Below are 13,034 nucleotides of genomic sequence, written 5' to 3'. Positions count from 1 at the left end.
ATTTCAATAGTTTCAGAAACAGCATATAATTCCATGCCATTCACATGAATTTAATTATTTTAATTTAATCACAAATGACTGGACAAATAGAATATCCATTTACATGTATTATCAAACCATCTGTCATTGGACTTCAATGACACTCCCAAGTCAGACAGCTCATTTATTGATTTATCTTATTTTTTCAAGAGAAAATCCCAGGAAAGGTTTAATTCTGTTTTCATGATAACTCTGGAAATTCCTCGCAATTCTTTCTATTTTTCAGGCTGAATATTGTAAATAAGAAACAGTCAGATCACATTTGTGCCTTCAGAAAGACTACAGGTAAGAAGATTTTCAACATTTTTTGGTTTAAAAGATGCCAAAAATAATGTAGTTGTTTCTTTTCAATGACTTGAAGTATTTTTTTGGCTGTTGTGCAGCATCTCAGAAGCTTCTAGCCAGTTTGTTGGCTGAAACTCATTCTTATTGAATTATTTCTAAATAGCCAATCTGGTAGAGAATAGCCCTACTTTCATACTCCTTAAGTTGCTGTAAGTAATGACAATCTACCAATCAGATATTACCTTCTGAGCTGCTGTGCATTGACAGTGTTTTTTTTTGCATATTTTGTATGTAGATCACAATTTAGCTGTACCACAACTCTAGGTGGAAAGAATGTATTCTGAGGGAACAATCACAGCTGCATATATTGTGATATCATGAATTTGGTTGATCAGTTTGTGTGGTCATGTGATGTTTTCTAAACCAATCATTGTAGACTATTAGAAAGTACAGTTCGTCTTTAGTATGATCAATGTGATTTATCTTTCAGGTGAAGTGCAGTATTCAAATGAACTTCCCACACCAAATAATCTCTCACAGTAAGTCAAAATGTATTTTCTTTGTTCATTCTTCAAGGGAAGGTGCCTCTCCGGAACAAATTTTTGTACTTTTGAATTTTTGAAATTCTTCACTGTCTCATACTTGTTTAGACTCATTCTGAAATGCATGGAGAGAATGAAATTTTTACCATCTTGTCTTTGTGAAAATCAAAGCTACCGGTATAAGTTTTCTCCATACAGTCAACATAGACTATAGCTACCATTTTGAATTGTATATATTGGTAAATATTTGATAATCTTTTTCTCTAATAACAAAATTTGTGTTATGACACCTGATTTATATTCATGGTCATCAAAGAAAATGTTTTAAAGTTTTAAAGACTTTAAGTAAAAGTTTTTAAGCATTCAGTTTCAAGGCACACACTACCTAAACATTATAAAATTTGGTGCCACAGCAAAACTATGCATCATTACTGTTATTGATGTAGCAAAGTATTGCAGAATTTCATCCTTTACAAATTTCAACTGACATATGTATACACCATGATTATGCAAATAGAATTGGCTTGTTTTGTGACACAAATAGTACTGAAATGAAATCATGTTTGTCAAATTTATTTATCATATCAAGAACACAGTGTTAAATATTCATCACTTAATTAACACAGACATTTAACTGTCCATTGATAAAGTTTGCTTTATTTCATTCAAAGGATAATTGTGTATTATCAGATTTCTTACATTTTATATTTGTAGGTGATACAGTGGGCAAGTTGCAATTGTATACATAATGCAGGATACAGTATATATATTACAAATATTCACCATGTAATCTGAAACGTGGTCGAAAAGAATCTTTCACCTGTAATTTCCTTCCTAATTCAATTTATCTCTGTACGATTAATTTTTGACATATTTTAGATACATGAAAATTAACATGGAAAGGTGGTTGATGTGGATGCTACTGTTGGAACCCAGTCTCAGAGGTGGCCCATTGCAGGCTGATGACAGAATACACTGTTTCAATGCCTTGGATGATATCCTTGCTGCCAAGGTTAGTATTTAGATCATCTAAAACTAATATTAATGTTCTTTATTACTCTGAAAGATCCGTCGTTTGAGGGCGCTCTTGAGGAATGAATCTTTCAGTATAGTTCTCTATGTGGTTGCGTTAAATTATCTGCCTGGTGTAATTCCATATAAAAAACTGTAAATAAAGAAAGGAAGAAACAATTCATGCAAACATTTATGTTAGGACTGAATTGCAGTGAGTTGAATACTTGATAGACATTATTTCTTTGATGGAAAAATGATAATCTCCAACCACTCAGAGGGCTAAATCTGATGTGTAGATTTTCATTATTCACAACAACTTAAGGAGTCTGAAACCAGGGCTGTTCTCTACCTGACTGGCTGTTTGGAAATAAATTCAATATTAAGAACAATGAGTTTCAGGAGACCAATAGACAAAAGGCTTCCAAGACCCTGCACATCAGCCCCTGTTAAATTGTACCAAAATATTAACATCTCAGTGAGGCATTTACAAAAAAGCTGGACATTGTTAGAAAGATTTAGATCAGGGGATAATTTTAGGGAAACTTTCCATTGACCAACCTGCCCTTATTTTTGGAGGCATGATACTGGAAACACACATATTTTGTTTTATTTGGCTTTATGTAAACATTTCATCATTCAAAATTTTGAAAGTGCACTTTCAGTTTTTTTAATTCATCTGTAAATTCGCCGTTGTTTTAGGTCGTAAACATTTACAGTTGCCAAGACAAGAAGTTTATATCGTATCCACTGCTTGGAGAAGTGGAAACGCTGTACAAGTTACAAGAGGAAATTGCAGTGCAATGTGGGATTGAGGTCAAAGATCAACTACTGCTTCTTCCCAAAGGTTCATCACCAGATGAGGCAAATTGGATCAAGCAGTGTTGGTCATCATCAGTAAGTTGTTGTCATGATCATTGGGTAAAATATTGGGACAAGAATTGATCAAAAATGTTCAATTCATCTGTAGTTTGAGCCAAAAAATGAAAACGTGTACCCAAGCTGTATGACACTTCCTCTCTGTGTACAGACTTTTTCCTACAGCTTAGTTTTTACATTCTCCTATAAACCCAGTTTTTATATCAGAAGTGAAACCATCAAAAGTTAAAAATGCAATAAGAACCATTCAGGAATATTATAAAATGATTATTTCTTCTTGACATTTTAACTTTTTTCGCATCGATATAGAAGATATTGCTGACACATATTTACTGACAAACCATTTGCTATTACTCTTCAGGAACCACAAGACTATTTTGTGACAGTCTTCGACACAAGCCTCACCAGTGAATCAGTTCACCACAATGAAGCTGAATTTATTGACAGAACACTACCTCAACTAGTTCACACAATCGGTACGTACAATATGGTCTGTATTATGGATTTCAGTGACAGCTGACATGCAAGTGTCCTTGGAGTTCATAAATATATCACCAAAACTGTCCATGTAATGATTAGACAGCAGTTACAGTAATAGACTTTAAATTTCTTTTTATTCTGTTATTTTGATAAACTAGGATGAATAATTCAGTGCAAAGGTAGGAAATATCTTTTGACAACTCCTGGCTGGTTACTAGAAGACTGTCCTATGTTTGTCCAGACTTTCGTAAATTGTTGCTACTCAGACTGTTACAATTTGTCATATTTTTTCCTTTTATCATACTATTATGTAGATTCAGCTATTCAAGTTCCATACCCACAGCTGAGGAAGACATACAGACATGCCGTGTATTTCTGTCAACAATTAGTCAGACATCAGACAAGGTTGGAAGAGGGATACAAATGCTTTTTGTAAGTTGTATCTGATAGTTCAAGGCTTTACAACTTCATGCTGTCATTGTTATATTGCCCTCAGTAGTTCAGTTTTAGCATGACCTGTTGGTTGACACATTGTGTCAGCGTGTACTTTAAGACTTTGGTTCAGTTTTCACTGTAGTGTTTTCCTCATGCAAATACAGTTGATGAGAAACTGAGAGAAAAATATTCTCCGGAGTAGGATTTATAGCTGCTTTGGCTAGATTGGTTAAATTGGAAACATGAAAATATAGGTTGCTCAGAAACTGAATGAACAGGTCAAAACAGTAATTGAATACATTTTCTGATCTAGTTGACATCCATTAGACATGAGGTGATAATTTCTGCTGAAATTGTCACCAAAGATAGAAACAGTATGCTAAAAGCATTTGAAAGCAACATTCAAGGTCAAAGACTGAAATTGTGAACCAGCTTCTTCAAACTTGTAGCAAAGCAATTTTCTGACCATTCTTTCATGATTCACATGGTCTTAAAAACACGGCAATGTCAAAATTGTAAAGTAGTTCTTTTCTAGCCAGAACTCTGTGGCTGGAAAAGCATTGAGCGCCCTCAGTGTTCATATTCCAAACAAAGTCCTTGTAGCATGATGGTAGTCTGGCAGAGACCCTGCGATTCGCGTTCTTCCCTGTTTGAACACGCGCGCGCCCTTCAGAGACGCGACGCGAATCCCAGGGTCTGGACGTTCTTGCAAGCGACCGGTCGGATTTCTGCCTGATCCGGGTACTTTATAGAACACCACACATCCGTTAATCAAAAAAATTGGTAGGTACCATAGCCAAATAAAATGAAAAATGAAAAATAAAAACATACCGCGTATATAAGTCTACCAGCTACTAGTATATATTCTCTCCGCCCAGTTAGATAGGTGTTTCTTTTGACGTCACTACCCTTATGAATATTCATATACTTGCAAGAACTGACAGTCGCTGTGTCTGGCAGCGCGTGCTCACAGCTGCACAGCGTAGCCTTCGAATGCAGGCCCACTGTGGGCGCGCACAAAACAAGGCACAGCGACTGTAGAGAGTCTAGCATGATGGCTGCGTTTCTCCTCATTCACACCCATCAATATCCACATTGGCTTATACTTATGGAAAGCAAATGTATGTCTCCATAAATTTGAAACCATGAATTATGAGCAAAATTTTTCTGTACGTCCCTATGATACATGAACTTACTGATGCTATAAATTGCATGATACTGGCATATCATCATTCTAATAAGTATAGTAACACAGGAAATTTTTTTCTTTCAGACACCATGTTCTTGAATTAAACCTATCTTTGTCCAAGCAGACATTTCTATTGATGGCAGTGTTTCATAAATTCCTTGGAAAAGTTGACTTCTTCAGAGAAAGGTAATTTCTTTTCGAATTTAAAGTTGTGTCACATAATAATTATTAGTGAACTGCTGTCAAGTTCTTGCATTTTCTGATTGTATTTTAATAAATACTGAAAATGCCGATAACCCAGTCTCTATTGTCCAGAACAGAACTGGTACAAAAAAAATATAAAGATATCAAGAGTTCTTTTAATGAATTATGATAATTTTAATTTTCCTACAACTGTTATGAAATCTTAGTTAATTCTTATATTGAACATTGAAATTTATGGTGAGAAACTGACTTTGTATTATTGCATTGTGTCATTACAGTCTAGAACTTGACCTTGAAAGCTACAAAGAACAGACTGCCACTGGAATAGGTAATGTATTTATCAATTACATGAGTTGAAACAAATGAAACAAATACTTGATTGTTTAGATGTAGTTTCTATACAGTAAGCTTTGCCAATGATTCTCTCTATGAAAGAGTGTCATCCCCAATGGGTGATTGTTGATGTATTATGTCATGTGAAGATAAAATCATAGTTATAGAATAAATGTGTAATATATGCAAATTATTCAATTCCAGTCATGAATGTGTAATATATGCAAATTATTCATTTCAAGTCATGAATGTGTAATATATGCAAATTAGAATACCTAACATACGTAACCTTATTAATAAACAAAGCTGTAAAAAGATTGACTTCTTAGATCTCAGGAAATTGAAAGATGCGAAGTACAGAGTTTAAAGCCATGTTGATGAAGAAGGACTGATTTTGTGTTATCCATTGATTGTCAATTCATTCCTATTCAAATTTCCAGAATCTGACAAGATAATTGAGTCTTGGGAAGAGTCGAAGTTGGAATTTGAAAAACTAGACATGTTTTGTCAGGTATGTGTTTAGCTGTAGATATCAAAATTTTGATACAATCCCATGACATTGACATCACTTTTTGACGCTGAGTCAGCTCAGCTTGTTTGCCGAGATCTATGAAGAGTGGTTGTATTACTGTTGATATACCAAGGGAACCCCAAGGATTAGCTGTGGTAACAATAACTGGTGTATTGCAGACACCAAAAATGCTGCATATTGACATTGAGATGAAATGATAAGTTGAATACCTACGTACTAATCAAATTGGAAGTTCTCAATCTGACTTATTTTGTCAAAGTGAAGAAAAGTGACAGCAGAGATCATTTGCTGACTGTGTGTTTACTAAGAATGTTTTGAAATAACAACTGTGAATTAGCCAAACAAAACTGCCATATTGAGGCACATCTTTGAAACAGTAAAGTTGATGATTGCTTAGAACTTTGTTCTAAGGCTGTAATTGCCTGTTTGTGAATGATATATTTTAACCCTTTCACTGCAATGCTTTGACCCAAACCCATTGATATCAATGGTGACTGGTGAACAGGGAAACATTTTTAAATGCAGACATTCAATGAACAGAATGAATATTTAAAGCAAAATAGAACTTATCATTTGCCAATAATAGACTTCCTTGCAAGCATTTGTATTTGTTTTGATATGAGACAGCATCATGTGACACAAACTGACCAATCAGCTCATGGAAATTTGCATTAGCAATTATCATCTTGTTTTCTTTCACAGGATAATTTTATGCATGATATTGAAAGGAGGGCTTCAAGACTCCAACAAAAAATCTCAGAGAAATTGAATCCAGACAAAAATCAAGATGAACACCGACCTTTGGAAATTGAAAACCTGTAAGTTTTTTCAAAAACAATCTTACTAGTAATTAAAATTAGCTTCTTATTAATGAGGTATGTCTGGATCTTTACTAATGGTGTGTGTCTGGTTTGTGTTTAATACTGTGTTAAGGATATGCTATAAAACATAATACAGGACATTGTAGGCCCAACATCGTACAGGTGACTAATAGTTGGGAAGGCATATAGCTTTTTTGTTGTAAATATGTACAAGGTGTAGCTATTTAAAATATGATTATTTTTTTTGATGTTGACACAACCTTGACTAGACAACTGACTCATTCCTGCAGGGTTTTAAAAAAACTTTCTACCAAATCTGGGTATGTTTATGGTCAATGTCAATATGATTTCCTAAGTTTTGATATCGTTCTTCTGTAAAGCACAAAAACTTTGCAGGAATATTCATTTTTGATTGTCCTGTCTACAGGAAAAGGGAAGCAGAGAAACTCTTTCTGGGTGTGATACAAACTCCAAAAGGTGAGTTGATAAAAAGATGCCGCACTTTAGTTTGAAGTTTCCTTCCTTAAAAGTATTAGAGTAAAACATACAATTGCAAGTATACAGCTGAGCTGGATGATAAAGAACATTTGTACTAAATGTTTGCAGATAGTGACAGTTTCTCTATGTTTATCAACAACTATGCAATCAAAGAAGCATATATACCCAGAATAATGTGACTGGTATGGAAAACTGATCTTGAAAATATTGGTTCTTATGATGTTTAAAGTCAAACTTGGTCAGCTTCATTCTTCATATTGGAGTTTGTTATCAGAACAGACGAGTATTATGTCAGTGATTCATGACAACTCTTTCTGTCTTTCTGCTTGTCAGGTGAACGTGATAGGATGTACAGCTGCTTAGAGATGTCCAAAGTCATTGACAAATCCATCATTGCTTGGGAGAGATTCCACAAAATGATAGCAGCACAAATTAGGTGAGTTTTCTGTGTCAGAAAGTCTGATAAACAATCTCTGAATAGCGTTGATTGCGATTTCGGGTTTGTTACTAAATAAAGCTGCACATGCGCGACTTTCGGACAAATAAGCTGAAATTCGGACAAATTTTGTCGTTGTATGCGCAGCTGTTGTTGCAGCTTGTAGTCTCAGTCATCAATTCATACGAATAAGTGTGACGCTAAATAGCCTTTCTAACACTCGCAGGTTTTTTTTTCGTCGTTTATGTGGAAAATGCCAACAAATGTTTATTTATGCATATTAATGAGAGAGAACAGTGACGTCATTTGTGATCAGCAATATCCGAATAGGACAAGTAACTTTGCTTCACCAAAAGCGATTCATCAGAACCACATCCCTCTCTGTGTTCTTGTATGCAGCATTTGTGTAAGAATTCATAAAGTAACGGTACTTTGACTTTTCATATCAACAGTCACAGTCGACAGTTAACCAAAGATCAGAACTCTTGAATACTTTATTAAAGTTAATACTCATTGAAGGGAACTGTTTTATAAGTAATTTTGTGCAATAGACTAGTGTTATTTTCAGTGAACATCTTTTAATATTTTTGGTATTTATTTCACAGTGACACATTAAAGCTGAGACATGAAATCCTCAGCTTGCTGAACAAGATGAAGAGTACAGAGAAGAATTTGCAAAGAGACTGTCAGAAACTGTCGGAGATGCACACACAACGACAACGTGATGTCTGGACGCTTCTCAAAGTAAGCATTTTCTGTGAATTCAATCTTCAATTTGTGTTTACAGTGTGCCCTCTAAATTGACACCGCCCTGTCTAAAGCAAATTGTACCTGACAATAGAAAATGTTGCATATCACATGTACTGTAAGATGGCTGACTTGGGAAAAATTTTCAGAAATTCCTAAGATAGAGGGCGCTCATGCATTATCTGACATTGACCTGTTTTCGCCTGAATTCAAAATAAAATGTCCACATTGCGATTGTAAACAGTGGGTTTGGGCCAAACTAATATGGTGAAAGGTTTGAAGACTTCCATATGAGGATTGGTAAATATTTTCCCCGATCTTTTCATCACAGTAAGCTTTTCAAGGCTGCTGTGAAAGTGAAGTTGTGGAATTTTTAGTCGGAATTAGTGAGTTTATGTTGTAATGGTATGTATGTCTACAATCTGACTGTAAACCAACACCAACTTGTCTTTTCTTATCCCATAGCTTCAAAGTCAAGTTGTTGCCGCAGTAACAAATTTAAACTCAGGGAAGACAAATGAGAGCAAAGTGGTCGTCAGGGTGTAAGATTGTAACCCTGACAACAAGAAAAGGATGCTGGTGAATAAAGTACATGTACATTAGGAAAGAAGTAAAAGAAAAAAATCACTACAGACTTTGGGACAACATTTAGGCAAGCCAGTTTAGATGTTGGTAACATCACCAAGAACCAATATTAGCACTGGTGACTACTTGAACATATGCTGACAACTATCTAAGACACAAATAAACTTCTTGACAACCAAAAATCTTGATGTAAACATCACAGTCCACCATATTGTTACAGACAGTACTACAGACAACCAGTTTAAATGAGTACTGAGGACTTTAATGTCAACTTTTAGACAACTGGATGTTGCTGAAAAGTGGGGAAAAGGGCATTAATCTTTTACAAGCTGCTCTGGTGAAAATCTTTGTATGATGTCATAGGTTACTAGGGGTCAGAGTTCAAAGGGTTACTGGTTCTGGAAGAGCCAAATCAGTGAAAACAAAAGTAAAAGTACTAGAGAATAATTAAAATATTTATTTAGATATTTAGAAGACAAAAAATAATCCAGCTCAAAGACAAACCAGATACTGCTGATAAGCAGGATAATTTGTATTGATGGTAATGTTTTACAAAAAGTAAATTTATTGAAACAGACTCAAATGTTCTATACAATAATAGTGAAGAGACTTATATTAGGATATATGCATGACCTAATATGACATGAAATGTAAGTAATGCGTCTGGAAATCTAAATGGATACATTTTGCTGTGAGAATGAATGGGACCAATCAATGTATGGCCCACAAATAAAAGGACAACCAAACAAGTCGTGCTTCACCAAACAGTATACCAAGGCTGATGAAAATGGATCAAGTCATGGGATACCAAGCTGGACAAAAATGAAGTGGTTTTCAGCGACCAATCGGATTTTTGGACTACCAAAGAGTATACCAAAATAATGCTCAGAGACAAATGAAGATATCAGCAATTATAGGCAGGACATCATGTTTTGGTTGAAAAGGTGATAAAGATTGACACAACTGAACAATATAAGGGATATTTTTGAAAAGATTTGTAACAGTGTGATTTCAACGACTGAAACTGGTACTGAATATTGTGCCTTGTGTGTTATTCATAGATTGTTTGGCTGTAAACTTACAATCATTCCATCATTGAAGTATAGATACAGTGTTAACTTCAGCACTTCACGCAATATACTGAATGTACCCTGAATTGAATCACCCAAAGATTATGGAACTCTGTATTTCCATTACAGTTGAAAATACAATGTGTATGTCAAATATGTAAGTGTTTGAAGTCATACTGATAACTGTCTATGGCCGTGCTTTGCCTCTCATTGCTATGCAATGCTAAAAAAGTTCCAGTATCTGTTGCTTTTGATGTGTTTTCCAGATTTTAGTTCTGTTTGTGAAATACACTTTCTTGATCTAGTCCCAAAATCATGTTGAAATTCCGAGTGTTTGAAGTGTCTATACAACCAGTAGGTGTCTAGCGGCCAAAGTATGCATAAACAACTGAATTTTAGTGTGGATTACAATTCATTTTTCAACAATAACACCGCATATTGTATATATTGTATTGTGTTTGCAAGGCTTCTACCTTGCATTCCAACAGACAGCAGGGAGAATAATACAAAAATGTAATTGTTTCACAGAAAAAAATGCTGAAAATATCAGAAGTCACAGCTGTGGTCCCTGTAAGGGATCACAATTGAACTCTAGACATTTTGTGTGTAAGTTGTAGTCTGCACAAAAAAAGGAATGTTTATCTTTGATGACAGATAGCATCAAGAAATACCGTAAAGTTCTTCCCTTATTGACCCTTTGAGTGCGGTAATTTGTCCTGCCAAAATTTTAGTGCAACATTTCGCAAATTTTTATGATATTTTCTGTGACTATTTTGATAATTTTAGACCAAATGGACATCACTTTTCATTGGCTACAGTTTTGGATCAAAATTTTCGGAAAAACCTGAACAAAATTGGATGGATGATATTTTATAAAGATGACAAAAATTGTCCTGGGAACTCTAGGGTTACAGTGGTTGCTTGATACAGTAGTTTCATTCCCATACGTAATCAAGTTCAGTCAAACAGTAAAAACTGAATTTTCCATCTCTACTTTGCAGCGCACAGTTCTCGCTGTCACCTTTGCAATGATGTGAAACCAGTCATCTGCGTTTGTCCATAGTGAAGGACCAAACACCGTGGTTTGACCTGTTTCTAATCTAAGCAGAGTTATCAGATATAAATTATCAAACGGAACACCTGGGTTTTTAATAACCATGAAATCTGAATTGTCATACCAAAAATGAGTGGATTTTTAACCTTTTAATAAACAGAAAATGCATAATTCATATGTCATGCATGAACGAAAGTCTCTGTTTTTTCTGAAATCAAATGTTTGTGTTTCTATTAAATATTTTGAGATCCAAATATTTGTTCAAAATTTGTAAACCAAGCATTATATCAGCAGTCGTAAAGTATTAACTATTAAAGCTATTTGATATATTAATGTAAGCGTCAGTTAAAACTGATAGAATTGAAAATACTTTAAGCCATCTCAGTGATGTAAATGTGACCTTTTTGAACCATAGATTTATTGATTTGACAAAGTCAACACTGGATGATTAATTCCAAGATTATTGTATCTCTCATAGGTTTTTGTTCTGTGTAGTTTTACATGGGAGAGATCTATTCACACAAGGGGCTGTTCAGGTCATACCTAGATACATTTTAGACAGTAGAAATAAGATAACTGCCATATTTATTTTGACTTATTATGACATTCCTACCTCAAAACCTCTGTTTTCATGGCATGTGAAATTTTATTTTCAACTAAATATAGACTCAGAGTTTTGTAGATAACGATAATAGATAGGATTTCTAAAAACCAGATGTATACGTCATCCTATTGTATATATCCATTTTCCATGTTTTCCCAATTTTTCAGTATTAAAATTTAAGTTGTACCTTTACTTTGTGTATAATACTTATTTTTTTGCCAGCATCATTCAAAAGATTGTCTTTTATTTCTGTTGTTTTTTGCTTAGCAAAGAGCAAACAGTACTTTTAGTCCTTTATGTTTAAAATCCAAAGTGCAGATATTCACTGCCTTGGACTGTATAAGTTACCCAACAAACAAGCAGTACTATGCTGTGTTATTTCTCAATGTTTCTGATAACTGATGATTTATGGTGTTGATTTTCTCATAAATATGGAAAATAAAGATATGTTTTTTGACAAAATTGTGTATCACGTACGACACCCATGTGAAGAAGTGGGGCAACTGTCTGCATGCTGTTGGCCCATAAAATGTTGTAAGGAATCTCATGTTGATCGAAATGATTTTTTTTTTAAAATTGTTTATCCAGACTCCATATATCTCTTTAATTTTGATGACTCAAATAAAACATTTTGAAAAAGAATCTGTGCTACATAAATATGTGAAAAATAGTAGAGAAAATTAATCTGAATGTGATGATTAAGTACCAATTTCCATTTATTGCACTCAGTTTTATTGACCAAAATTCGATGGGGGATTTGAGATCATTTTTGAAAGTTGATTTGTAATTTCTTGTTTGAGAATTGAAAATCTCAAAATTCTCCCCATACACAGGACCAAAAATCACACCTTTTGGATATCTGTATCATTATCACTCGTAACCGAGCCAAAGGTTGGATCCAAGTTTGTAACAAAGACATGATTTGTAAATTTAAAAGTTGCAGGCACACTGGTTTCCTGTATGTGTAGCCATATTTACATGTATCCTTAAGGGCTACTTGTTGTTATTTTAAAGTCAGCTGTAATGAAATATTTTGCTGAAAACTAGAATAACACAGATTTCCATGATCATCCACGAGAAAATTTTGTCTGAAATTCACAACTCAGTTCAAATGGCCAATATTGGAAATTGTTTTTAGTTTCTATCATGTCTATTGTGATCTCAATATTTGCCAAGCCTTCAATGCTTTTAAAGTGTGTTTTTCAACAGACTGGAATATCCATATTTATAGATCCTGGTAATATCATTGCTCATGTGACTCATCTTTACTCAAATTTAATGTATGAGTTT

The 13,034-nt window shown here is 34.3% G+C and overlaps 1 protein-coding gene across 1 annotated transcript in view; it reads left to right on the top strand.

Annotated features, from left to right (window-relative positions):
* LOC139122686 (inhibitor of nuclear factor kappa-B kinase subunit alpha-like) overlaps nt 1–12,379 on the top strand; it is a 28,705-nt gene extending 16,326 nt beyond the window's left edge. Inside the window, exons 7-20 of the mRNA XM_070688302.1 lie at nt 266–324; nt 815–863; nt 1,746–1,878; nt 2,580–2,774; nt 3,118–3,232; nt 3,551–3,668; nt 4,945–5,046; nt 5,343–5,392; nt 5,838–5,908; nt 6,632–6,747; nt 7,178–7,227; nt 7,582–7,684; nt 8,290–8,428; nt 8,897–12,379. Of these exons, the coding sequence (XP_070544403.1) occupies nt 266–324; nt 815–863; nt 1,746–1,878; nt 2,580–2,774; nt 3,118–3,232; nt 3,551–3,668; nt 4,945–5,046; nt 5,343–5,392; nt 5,838–5,908; nt 6,632–6,747; nt 7,178–7,227; nt 7,582–7,684; nt 8,290–8,428; nt 8,897–8,977 (1,381 nt within the window). The 3' untranslated portion in view covers nt 8,978–12,379. The remainder of the gene's footprint in view (nt 1–265; nt 325–814; nt 864–1,745; nt 1,879–2,579; nt 2,775–3,117; nt 3,233–3,550; nt 3,669–4,944; nt 5,047–5,342; nt 5,393–5,837; nt 5,909–6,631; nt 6,748–7,177; nt 7,228–7,581; nt 7,685–8,289; nt 8,429–8,896) is intronic.
* Nucleotides 12,380–13,034: the final 655 nt, after the last annotated feature.

Source organism: Ptychodera flava, chromosome 22 (assembly GCF_041260155.1).
Source record: "Ptychodera flava strain L36383 chromosome 22, AS_Pfla_20210202, whole genome shotgun sequence".
Lineage (NCBI taxonomy): Eukaryota > Metazoa > Hemichordata > Enteropneusta > Ptychoderidae > Ptychodera > Ptychodera flava.
The sequence above is the reverse complement of the archived record's forward strand: the minus strand, read 5'-3'. Positions and strand labels throughout refer to the sequence as shown.